Genomic DNA, 13,784 nt, shown 5'->3' on the forward strand with positions numbered 1-13,784 from the left:
AATAATCTGGGAATTCTACTTTTATATGCTGTAAAAGTGAATGTGATGGTTGGTAGTTGTTGTACAACCGCACTCGCTGAGGACAGTGCTGAATGTGTTACCGCTATTAAGCAAATTATGAAGCTATAAATGATAACACACTGCGTCAGTGTGTGAACTGAGTTTATGATGAGCTGAACAAATATGCGTTTACTAGGTTACAATGAAGGTCAATTGGTGATTAACGTTATGAGTACTACTATCAATTAATGATTACTACAATGTTACAATACCAATACTTGATTAGAGGAAACTTAATATGATGAGACTAAAATGAGTGTGTGCACCGAACATAGGGTTGTAACACAGCTGGCAAGCCGGGCGTAAGGGTACATTAGTCACACTTCCACCACTTGTCCAGGTGTGGGCCACAACAGTAGTTTATTTAGACATGCCTTATTTTGTTGTCATTACATAGTAATAGAAATGTAAAACTCTCTAAAGGATTGTTGTTTATTTTTATGCATAGCTAAAATATTGATTGTTTCAGTTGGTGGGCCCGTCAAACATTTGCTATGCCAGTGAACAGTCACTTGTGAATCCCTCAAGCAGACATATGGAACTCAAGACCAGAAATGTATGTATTCCATTTTAGTCTGTCTTTTAGTTATACACTTGCATCTTAATAATTCAAGACTGATTCCAATATTTAGATTTGTTTTCTATGTTCCTCTAACATTTGCTTATCTATAGTCGAGATAGCACAGAACATGAGTTGTAACAACAGTTGGCAATGATCAACTTGTGTCTGGTTGGTGCACACACAACTGTGTGTGTGTAAACAGTGTCTTCTGTCACATTGTTGAGTTTACTTTGTTTTAGAGGTTATCTGTTAAGTTCTTTGAGTGCCAGCGGGTATTGTAATGCAACTCAGTGAAAATGCCCTGGAGTGCCGGAGATTGTGATACATGACTCGCTTTTTTTGCGAGTAGTACTGGAGTTGCGTATGAAGACTTTTGCAATAATATTTTTTAGATAATTTTAATATCTGCGATGTTGGAAATGGCTTTACAAAGGTTCGAATTAGCCTCATAGTTTGCTCTTAAACTGTCAGTAGAAAATGTGAAACGCTATTGAGATTGTCTCTCAAACTTTTTCCAACATTATATTTTAAAAATTCATTTGATATATAAAATATGTACATATAATGTTTAGTGTGTTAATTTTTATTGTAATATTCTGCTCTACAACAAGAAATCATTTACAATGAAACTAAACTACTTGTACTCATAGTTTTTTCAGTAGAAACTACAATTTTTGTTTTTCATATAATAAATTATACATTTATTAATGGATGTTCCTAACAAATTAGAATTTGCTTCTAATTCTTATTATAATTGCATGTAACAATCTTGTGGAGATCACAATAACCAATCACTATTTATTTATTTTAATAAGTAAAGTTGATATAATATATTACTAAAAATCCTATTCGAATAGAGAATTGAATATGATTTTTGGTGGATCTTTTAATGCTCTAACAACATGAAAGCATTAGATGAATTAAAAAAATTAAAAATATGGATTTTTAATGATTATTGTGTTTTTGTATTCTGTTACAATCACTGTTGTGCTGTATAAGCTTAATTATTGTTAGTTTTAAGATTTTGACGTGGCTGTATTAATGAGCTGTATTTATGACTTTGTCAATAATTTTGTACATTTTTTTGGCAAATAAAAATGATGAAATGAAATAAAATTTAAAACTTCCATAGTCTACTTTTAAAAATTCTGAATTCAGATCAAATTCATTAAAAAAAAAAAAAATGCTGTTTATTATGAAAAGTCTTATAGTAAAAAGATTTTTTATTAGATTCTATACATTTTGCAATGCATAATTTATTAATGTTTTAACCCTTTCAGGGCCAGGACCAAATGTGAGGTGTTGCAAAATTTTTTCACATATCATATCCCCTTGTGACTAGTCAAAAGTGCCAGGCTAAAATTGGCGATTTTGCAGTCTCTTAGATTAAAATTTATAACTTTTCATAATAATTAGAGAATGACCTAAAAGTTGCACCAAATTACTCGTATAGATATATACTATCAACAAAAAAATATATAGATGTAGTTTTAAGTAATTTAAAATTTAGAAAAAATGATGTTTTCTAATGTATGTATTTACTTTAATGTAGTTATTTACATAAAAAAATTTTTTTTTTTTTTTTTGTAAATAACTAAAAAAGAAAAAATAATTTTACAGTGGGAAGCTATGTTATTATATTGTACATTTAGAAAGGAACAACCATACAAAATTTTGTGTTATTTCTCTCATAAATAAATTTATTATGACACATTTTGTATAAATACGCATCATTGTACTTCGCAACATTTTATAAATGATAAAGCAACTGACTCTTACACTGCAAGAACTTAAAATAAATATTCACATTATGGATGTACCGGTAAACAGATGATTGTAGGATCCATAAACAGTTTCAATACAGTTAAAAACACTATTTACCAAGAAATATTTACACAATTTTATTTGAAATTTATTTACACTTTTTCTATTTACAAATATGCTACTTACAATTTCACTCCCGTGAGATCGCAAATTGTCAGTCATTGTAACTACTACACACAATAGCTAAGCAGGTAACTACTAACACTACTAATATTTACAACCACAAAATAAAATAATGAAGAAGAATCCAGCATACAATAATACAATTACACTAAAGCATAAAGAATTAACAACAATAGATCGAGTCAGCTGATAATGTCACGTGACAATTACGAAATAAAAACGCATAGACCTCCAAAATAAAAATTATATTCATATTAATTATCTACAAATATACCAGGGAATAAAAAAAACATAAAACTTTAATCATTTGACGTCGTATTTATTTAAGAAAACGACGAATATCAAGGCGGCAATACATTGCCGCATGGCGCTTTTCGCGTATGTCACCGACGGCAATATATTGCCGCCTGGCACATTTCAGACGCGATCTATGGCGGCAATATATTGCCGCCTGGTCCGGAAAGGGTTAAACAAGAGAAAAAGTTTTCAGATACCTTCATTAATAATTGTTTATACATTTTCTCGTAAAACCTTGTGTTTTTGGCCATGTATAGAAATTTGCTGTGACTGCGAAAATAAGTTTTTATGGTATATTGTACAAGTTCAATGCATTGTAATTTTGTTACACTGCACTTATTTGGTTGCCCTGATTACGTGCAGGACAACTAATACATTATCATCCTTACTGTGCTGATTGTATCACGTTTGGTGATTGCAGCTGACATTCGGCAGATTCATCGCTGTAGACGAGACTCTGAGTTATCAGCCGCACCCTGAGGACAGAGACAAGACTTTGCTCAAACAGGAAGCTGTGGTTACAGTGCAAGGCATTCCACTCAACAGCTACATGGAAGACATCCTCACTAACACCATCATGCTAAACGCCAACAAGGTCAGGCCACAGACACACAGACAATGAGCTTTGTTAACTTCTCAACTGCATTAGTGTATATGTACTCAGTGTTTCTGTTTTTTTTTTATTATTTTCCCATCAACAAGAATTTATACTGGTATTTAATTTACTTCTATTACAAAAAGTCAAATTGTTTCAGAGAAATTAGTGCAAATATCAATAAAAAGTGTTAACCCTTTTGGATCCGAGTTAGATTTTTTGGTTAGCCAGAAATCCTACTTTTGATACTGGTGAATTAAAAATGGCCTTAAAAATAAAAATAAATCTCTAAATATATTGCTAAGTACTAATCTTGAGACCAGCTGGGCCAGTTAAGCTAATACTTTTTTTATTAATATTTCTTGTACTCCAAGGAAGAGTTATATAAAGAGTAAGATCGGAAAAGTTTCCCGGAATACGTTATAATTTGGAAAAATAATATAATTTATAATAATAATTCCAAACTTAACTAACACTAAACATGTTGTTGACACTGGAGTTGGTCAAGAAGGATGAAACATATGTTTACATTAAAATTTTAGAAAATATTAAGTATGCAGTGCTTTATCAGTAGTGTAAAGCAAAGACAAAGTTACTATTTAACTTTTATCTCAGTAACAAATGTGAAGCCACCTTAATGAACAAATCATGAATATTTTCACATAAGGTATTGAAATGGAGAAATAATTTTATTCTTTCTATATTAGTGTTGCTTAAATACCTGACGTCTGTTGTTTGGAAGATGGCCACTTAGCTAGAATACCCAATGAGAAATATACTGGACATATAAAATTGTATTTTTTGTTTATTTGTTATTTTTACTGTCTACATGTAAATATTATTTGACAAAAAGCTGTCTGATTATAGGTAAACCGCTAACAAAAAAAATCTTGGTTGATTTGAGTTCACGCAGGGTGGGGTAAATATCCCTCCGCCGCCCCTCCAAGCATCCCCACCACTGCTCGGCGCTCACTCTATTTCAATCTAATAAAATCAGCTGACTAATCCGGCTCAGTCGGTATCGTTCACTGCTGCGACCCGTTCAGTTGAACCGGTCAGTACAGAATTACTAAGCCTTCCCCCGCTAGAGCGTGTTTTAACCGGTCATCGTGTTGACTGAACAAAATGAACGAATGAACGACTGGATGTAATGACCAAGTGAACGAAAGGATCTGCTTGCAAAAATGTGTTCGGATAGAGGAAGGAACAACATATTTTACAGTGAATGGATAGATATATAACAATAAATATATTGTTTCAGGAATCTAGTAAATGTAAATATATATATTATTAAAACTGATTGAAAAAAAAAAAATGTATGTTACTATATACATTACTAAATATTTTAAATGTTAATACTTATGAACAATGGGACATGGTTGATTGATATGCCTTTGATTTATAATAAGATTATTTCTCTACAAATGTTTCAATAAATTACTAAACATCCAACAGACATATTGCTCGTTTGAAAATAATTTATTTTTATAAATGACACGATTTTATACATTTAACCGATTAAGTTCCTACCACTTTTCATAATACCCAGGCTGACTACAAGTTTTAACGATTCATTAAAATAATATTATGCATACTACTGCACAGAAACGCCTCCTCTCTCAGATCGACCCTGAACATCCCACCTATATCGACCATGTGTTACCACATGATAACCTTTTAAATGCTAATTGGCAATCAATTTTTTAACAGCACTAATGTTAATGTTTTTACATTACAACTTCAGAATATTATGACAATTTCAATAGACAATCGAATAAATTTAAAACGAGGTCAAAAAAAAGCTAAAACCATGGATTACTTCAGATTTAGTCCATGCTATAAGAAAAAGAGATAAATTACGTAAATTAGTGAAAAAGCAACCATTTAATGTGGAGCTTAAAACCCGCTATGTCAATTTGCAGGAACATTTTAAGCAGAAATTTAAAGCAACTAAAAAAATATTATTTTTGTGATAAATTCGACCAAGCTAATGGGGATTTAAATATGGTTTTGGGGGGTTTTTAATTAAATTGAGTGGTAGAGGGGTTAACAAAGTTTCTTCCCTAAATAAATATTTGCCAAATACCAAATTATTCAATGACAAAATTAAGCTTGAAAGTAGCTATCGAATTTAATAAATTCTTTACTAATGTGGGTCAGAACTTGGCGAACTCTAATGGCTCAAATATAACAATTTTTTTCGAAGACAGATCTTATAGGCTTCATTCGACCTTTAACTTACGCACTGTTACAAGAGGTTTATTACGTTACGTATCCAGTTTGAGAAAGAAATTTCGCTCTTGGGCACGATTCAATACCTGCAAGTATATTTTAAAAAAAATTCACAACACATTCATTTTTTTGACAAATAAAATCCGCAAGTACATTTTTGCCTTCAGACAATTACGAGAAGTACTCACAGATAAGGAAATTAAAGTGGTCTATTTTTGCTTTCGTTCAAACCCCAACTTTCATTTGGTATTATTTAGTCCATGGTGCTGCTTTCAAAACTATTCTTGAGCCATTAATTTTTTGAACAAAAAACGGTACTAAAAATAATGTTCTTTTAAGAGTACAACATATTCTTTAGAATTAATTTTCTTCGAGGAAGAACTAATGACTATAAGAAATTTGTTAATCAAAACCATTCTTATTTACTTATACATTAATTTTCATACTATTTTAAGCGTTGAGAACTTATACTCATAACGCACGGTACTCGCAACAAGTCGTCATTACAGTTTTCTATATTAAAAAAAAACATTCAGTGTAAAAAATTTGTATTATATTTTCTCAAGTTTTGTACCGTAACATGTGTTTGAGTTTACAACTTCGCTTCTGTGTTGCAATTACCTAATCTTTACTGGATTAAAAACGTGTGAAGGATGGGTTACTGTTGTTAGATGGCGAAGAAGTATATAGACTTATAGTCCCTTGTTATCGCTGAACTTCTAACCCTTCCTCGCTATTTATTGTTATTCGGTCTGTCCTTCACTATAATTACCATAATTAATACTTCATACGACAGTGCAGCCAAAACTAGATTTATACTCGGTTACGTATCATTATCAATGTGACTCATCAATTGCCTGCGTGGTCACTGTTGTCATTGCCATCCAGCCGGATTAAAAAATAAATTCTAAAACCATTAATAATATCAAAAATTACTAAACTACTATTTTTACTTATAAAATTTAATAATTTGTTCTATTATTAGTTTTGAGTTCCAATATTCACGACCAGAGCCCACGCACAGGTCCCCTAGGCTCATCCTGGTTATACTACTTTTCTTATTTCAAATTTTAATTGAATTAAATAGAATTAATGCAATGTTTTATTATAATAAGAAATAATTAACTACTTATAAGTACCGTATTGTTACACTCTGATACATGATTTCAGACATTGTATATATTTGCTTACGTTTGTTGCAAAACGTGGTATATGTGTTTTATTGTTCTATTTTTAAGAAAATAAACCATTTTCATTTCACCTGATTTGGAAAAAAAGTATCACATTTATTCAGTTGCCAGGCCAAATTGAACAAAACTTTCAAAGTAAACGGGTCTTTTGAAACACTCCGATCCCGGATCACTCGTTCACCTGACTGACTCGTTCGAATTGAACGGTCCAAGTAAGTAACTGCAGTATAAAACAATATGGCGCGAGCAAGACAAGTTTTAAACAGCTGACAAGAAGATGCTCCGCCCACTCGCCACTCCCCCCCGCCGGAGGGGGGCCCCTCCTGCGCTGTGCTGCTCAAATATTTGCTTCTGCGCAGGTTTCTTTATTAGCGGTTCATCTATAGCTATCTATGGCTAAAGTTGCCCATGAACAACTATTTCTATGAAATCTGTGTAATTTGCAATTTAAATGTTCACTTTAATATTAACAAGGTTGGAGTTACGCCACACCACTGTCACGTAACAGGCTTCGCTGAGGTTACATCCAAACTTTTAGATCTATAACTTTAATTATATAACTATTAATTTTTTGAGATGTCTGTGTAGATAGACAGACATACATACAGTCATAAATAAAAAGAATTGACAGAAAAATTATGTTAGCCAAATTATATGGTTAGGCATGCTCCATCATATAACACATACTTTTTATATGTAGCAAAGAAGGTTCATCAAAAATTTAAGTTTACTGTTGAAACTTTTCTCGAAGTACCTTGCCACATGATACATTCACATTTTTGTTTCTGATAAGTCTCTGCAGTGGCAGTCAATGGATTAAGTTAGGTTTTATAGCAGTGTTCATGTAAAAAAAGGTCTGTTAAGCTAGGCCAGGTAATGCAACGCAAGAGTGCGCTGCAATCAAATGTTTTCACCGACTTTTAACATTGACTTTCCCTCTGTTATTTTTTGTTTAACTCTGTGAAAAAAACTGCCACATATATCAGAGTGTGATTGTACTCAGTTTGTTTACAAATGTATTTATCCTTCTATTTTCCCGTTGCCATCATGGTTACCCATAAGATCAGTGTTAAAATATTCGCTATTGCTCAGCCAAATCTCATTAGTGTAGCTTATATAGAAATGAAGCTCCATTCAAATTACAAATCTATAGATCATTTCGTTTTCGAGATATCAAGTAGACAGGTAAAAAAAATGAAATTTTTCCAGCCTCTTGGTGATAAGCTTTGCTAAAGCTCAACTAACAAGTTTTCAAATACTAAGGATAACTCTAAAAAATTTCCTAGCTGACATTTTCATATCTTTTTTTAGTTTATGGGAGAAGTATAAAATATAAATTTGTAGGCTAATATAAATTGACAGTGTTCTAACTTTGCTTCATTATTTGTCTTTTTACTGTTATTATATAAGTTTAGAATAAAAATAAATTATACATTTGTTATGGTTTAAAGGATTTAGAAATTATATAATACAATTGATATGGAAAGTATATAATACAAATGATATTCATGTAACAAAAATCTGTTTTGCAGGGCAGGCAAGCAATCGAGTGGGTTATTGACATTATCGAAAAAGAAGTCGCTGATATCAAAATTACTGCAGCCAAGGGCACAGATGAACTCAAGAAATCACTCTCACAAGCACGGAAATCGATGGACGAATTTTCAACAAACGCAAAGAAGACACTAGACGACATACATAGTTTTACGAACAATTCCAGTGGGATTCCAGAGTTTTAGCAGATCTTTCCCCCACGCATATTCAACCTCGATATTATCAAGAAATTCTTAATTGTGATACACCTAAGTCATCTCTCAGTATTGATATTGATGTTTCTTTTCCGGCGATTTTAATCTTCTATCATCCTATCTCACTGTTATATTGTTAGAATAAATTATGTGTATTTATTGACCCCCCAGCATTTCTGATTTGACAGCCACCTAATGCTTAGTTAGGCCCCTAGCTTAGAGCCAGCACTTTTGTATCACGGAAGCATTGGTTGGAACCAGTGCTGTTATCTCTTCTGTTCTCCTTTGTAAGGATCTCGAATGTAATGGTTACATTCAGCTCGTCTCTAGAGATGAGGGGATTGCCTTAAATATATGTAAATAGAGTGGATAAAACGTATATTTTTGAAGCGGTGTGAGCCCAAGTTGTATTGGGAATCAGCTATAGACGTGGGTATGACATTGGGAATCTTGCCTAAACCAAAGATGTGAGAACCATTATACTATCAAAGAAAGTAAATGTATGAACAAACACATAAATATGTAAAACTGAATATTATTTTAAATTTTAATTAATAGAAAAAGTTAAACGTTCAAGATTATGAAAACAGTTGTCATATAAAACAGTTTCAGAGAAAATTATTTCAATGTTGTAATTTATAAATGTAGATGTTGTGTGCCATATCAGAACAAGTTTATTTTCTCTGTACACTGCGCTTTAGTGTGAACAAAGAGTGATAAATATCTTTAAATAATTTACTAAATAAATAGATACTTTAAATGTGTCACATGTAAGCACTCCAATAAATTTTGGAACGTAAATGTCTAAGTTTAGGCAGATTTTAGTGTAAAAATCACATTCCAATAACTATTTTATCCTCATTGACTCTTGCAATTTCACATAGTATTAGAAAGTGGGAATTACTATTTTCGACCAAGATGTTTTTGTAGATGATCGTAAGGATTTTAATGTTTGCCTGTTTTGTGTTGCTTTTTATGTAACTGAAAGTTTAATTTAAAAGTGTACTTTAAGAATACATTAAAAATTAAATCTTAACTTGTTAAATGTGTTTAAAATATTCTATCTGCAAAATTCTGGAACATTCTTAATATGCATGAATTTTTCAATATAAAATGTAAGATATTTTTGACTGTTAAAACTAAATTAAATATATTGATGGATGATTAGTACTTTAAGATATAATATAAATTGATATCAAGATTTTGTCTGAAAACACTTTGAGACAAGTGTTTCTAGTTTATAATGCTTTAAAAATTATTATGTAGGATCTGGCAAAGAGGTTTGTTTACATCCAATCACTAAAAGCTTTTAATTCTAAATTAAAAATGAAAAAAGTAGTTAACTGCTTGCTTGTTTTTTGTGAGCGCGCTATTATACCAAGGAATCTACTCGTTTATTGATAAATACCATCAGAGCTTTCTCCAGTTTAACGGAGAATTATTTAAGATTTACTCTTAATAGCAAGTCATTAACCTGCAAAACAGTGAGTTAGTTCCTACTAAATAATTATACAGAACTTGTGAAACATATTGTCAGTTGTTTTAATTTATTTAGAGTCAGTTCTATCAGATATATGTGAGTTTTGTTATGAAAAATAAATTATTGAAATAAATTATTAGTTGTTTCTTTACATTGCGTTGTTGTTATGGAGCTTCTTACTGTATATTTTTGCAATTTTTGTACATTTGTTTTATTCTAAGGGTTCATGTTAATATTTATTGTGATTGGTCAGTATGGTCAAAGAAAAAATTTAGATGGGGATGATCTACTCCTCTTCTCCCTTTATCATCTGTCACTTTACAATATATGTACAATATCATGTCCCTCAGGCTTAATACTGAGGGACTAAGAGATGGCTGTACTGGTGGCTTTTTTTTATTTTAGCCCTATAAGAATAATGTTAAACCTCAAACATTTTAAATTTCTTATCTTTAGTTTACAGGTGATATATATATATATATATATATATATATATATATATATATATATATATATATATTATTTGTAGTAAATTACTTTACAATTAAAACAAAGTGTTTTTAAAACATTGGCACTATATTTCGGTGAAAACCGTCTTCAGGTGCAAAAAATTGTATAAAATATAAAAATATAAAAGAAAACAGTACAAACGAAAGTAAAATAAACAGTGAATCCAAACAAGCATCCAAAGGTTTTTTAGTTTTATCAATATTTCTTTTTGGTTATTCAGAAAAAGTCCTTAACCTTTTTGTTCTTCATTATTTAAGTATTAAAGAATATTCACTTTAAAAGGAAACTAAACACATTTGGATGCATATAAGCACCTCAAGCTGGTGGTGTCTGCTCTTATACTGGCACCCTTTTTTAGCTGTTTCTAAGATTACATAAAACTGTTATATACATCTTAAAATTCACCATACAACTTATTATATATCATTGTTTTCAGAATATTCAAAATAATAGTAATAAATTATATTCATTAATATTTTCTTATAAAAAAAATTTATAAAAATACGCAAATAATAAACGATTTCCGAAAAATCTGCTTACTGCCGTATATACGGCAGTGCCAGTACATGAGTGGCCGTTTATATGGGTTAACACTTAGATGTTAGAGGGTTAACACTTTCACTGCAGCTCTATACTGAGCACTGTTAATCGTTCAGGACCCAGTAGGGCATCTACAAACAACATGTTAACTACCATACTAACTTTCTAGCTATCATACATGTAATTAGCACTTTGAGGACTGAGGGCCAATCTGTCGGCCTCAATGGTTTTTGCAGAAAAGATCACTAGCCGATACGTCAGCCCATTGAACTGTCGGTAATGGGGGTCTTCACTTTATACAAACTCTCATATGAATTTAAAACTTTGAGTTTGGATTCCGTAATTTTAAGAAACTCCAGAAGGTTTTAGAGTTTAACTCGATACAAATTTAAAGTATTGTTCAAAATAAAATTGAAAACCACATTAATTGATTTTAAACAGTTAAATTATTTTTGTTTCCATTCTAAAAATCCTGAAGCTATATTTTTTTAACTATTTCTTTTCTTGTTTACATAAAAATTTTATATATACTGTATATATGTATATATACAGTGCTCGATTTCTAGAAATTGAGGTACCGGAACTACAACCTGCCGAGACTTATCCCCCACCCCCTTCTATTATATATCATTCCATCACCACAAAACAGTGTTTGCCTGTGTAAAGAATTAGGTTCTTGAAAGGAAACAAGAAGATTTTATATAACTCAAACTTCTTTTATTAACATAAATAGCAGTAGAGCAATACAGCGTTACTTTTTGTATTCGAATTCTTTTTAAAATACAGTCCAAAACTTTAACTTGTTTTCATTGTATTTCTTTTCTCTTGATCTCTCCTTACTTTTGACAGCTAGCGCTGAGTGGTGTCCAGAAACAAGCCAAGTGTCAACGTACTTTTCTGGTTGAAACAGCCGGAGAGGAGGTCCATTTATTTTTACAAACAACAGGCCAGACACCGTTGTAATTTTGAGTGACGATCTCAGAGGTGTTATTATTAAATTCATTTGAGAAAACCCTCTTTCACATTCACTTGATGAAATGGCAACCGAGTTGATCGATTGCTCGAGCCGACAGAGGCTGTCTGGTAACGTTCTGGAGTAGATATATTCTCTGAAACCCGTTATTAACTGCCTTTCATTAAGCTTAAACCTGGAAGCAAGTTCCCTCATTTCGTTTTCTCCGAACGTTATTGGGATGTCTTCAGGCCAGTTTCTAGTGTCCATAACTTTGAAAGTTTCTGCTAACTTAGTGTCTTTTTCATTTAACAGTCTCGCTTCAATAGACGTTTGTCAGTACTCTGTAAAATATTTCCCGGTTCATCGGTTGGTCGTTTACTCGACCAGCTTTTGTTTGGAGAGGAACACTGAAAAAAGACAAGTTGTCAACTGCTTCTTGGGCCATTTTAGAGTATAGACCAGGAGTTGTTTTCCTTTATTCGAATAAAGCAACTACGATTTGCAATTTTCTATTTGCATAGCTCAAATCTGCGTTGCAATGCTGTAAAGCTTCACTTAGTTCTGAAAGCTCTTGTAAAGCGTCAGCCATCAAACCCAGGTGTAATATGAAATTTGTATCTGTGATTTTGTTGAGGAGGCCAGGAAAAGTACTTCTTTCTTTGTTGTCTCTAGTTGTATCATTTGAAGCTTCTTTGAAGTGTTGTACTAAAGCCTCGTAGGACTCCAATACAGCTGAGACAGATCTGAAACTAGATGCGACCCAACGGGTGCTCAAAACTCTTCCAATTTTTAAAATTTCTGCCTCTAATAGATTCGCACAGTTCTGGAGTTCCCTACTGTTCTTTGGTGAGGCGTGATAGATAACATAGAGTTTATCAATAAAGGATTTGAATCTGCTTACTCCTGAAATAGATTTCATAACGTCTGAAACTGACAGCTCAAGTCTGTGGTTTGCACAGTGCCAGACAATAATAGAAGGGAATTTCTGACAAAATAATGCCCCAATTCCTTTGTGTTCTCCGAGCATGGTAGCAGCACCATCACAAGTTAAGCTTGTCAAGTTATCGCTTAAAAACTGCTCAGATAACCCATTGGAATGAAGGCAGTTCATTAAAGAGTCAAATACTTCTTTAGCGGTAACGCCATCAAGTTTTACCAGATCCAGAAATACGTTAGTGGAACCACACATACCAGTTTTTTTTTCAAAGAACACCGGACGTATACAATAAAACTTGACTTATTACTTAAGGAAGTGGATTCATCAATTATCAGACCAATTTTTGTCTCATTCTCAATAATTTCACTTACAAATTTTTTTTTCATTTCCTTACTGATGTGCAAAGCAATGTTAGCACAAGCTTTGTCAGAATGTAAAATGCGACCCATGTTAATCCCGTTAAGTTCTTGCAAATCTATTTCTGTTTCAAAATAATTAAAGGATTGATTTTCTTTAACAACCTTGTATGCCGTTCGAAATATTTTTTCAGTCACTTCTTTTTCCTGGGAACGCTGTTTCAAGATATTTTTCTCCAATGCTCCATCTTTAGCTTCGGATAAAATTTCATCTGCTGCTTTATGGCCAGCACTCTCTTTGTGGTCATGAATTTTTTTCCTTAATGAAGTTTGTTTTTTCTCTTTTGTCTCCATAACTGACTATCTCACCATTTG

The 13,784-nt window shown here is 32.1% G+C and overlaps 1 protein-coding gene across 2 annotated transcripts in view; it reads left to right on the forward strand.

Moving 5' to 3' along the window:
- The window catches only part of LOC124364983 (protein slowmo), a 32,222-nt gene extending 21,978 nt beyond the window's left edge, over positions 1-10,244 (forward strand). For both annotated transcript variants that reach the window (XM_046820846.1, XM_046820847.1), the window contains 3 exons: positions 530-616; positions 3,288-3,461; positions 8,416-10,244. In XM_046820846.1, coding sequence (XP_046676802.1) covers positions 530-616; positions 3,288-3,461; positions 8,416-8,622 — 468 coding nt within the window. In that variant the 3' untranslated portion in view covers positions 8,623-10,244. The remainder of the gene's footprint in view (positions 1-529; positions 617-3,287; positions 3,462-8,415) is intronic.
- The last annotated feature ends 3,540 nt before the right edge of the window (positions 10,245-13,784 follow it).

This window comes from Homalodisca vitripennis, chromosome 6 (assembly GCF_021130785.1).
Source record: "Homalodisca vitripennis isolate AUS2020 chromosome 6, UT_GWSS_2.1, whole genome shotgun sequence".
In the NCBI taxonomy this organism is placed as follows: Eukaryota; Metazoa; Arthropoda; class Insecta; order Hemiptera; family Cicadellidae; genus Homalodisca; species Homalodisca vitripennis.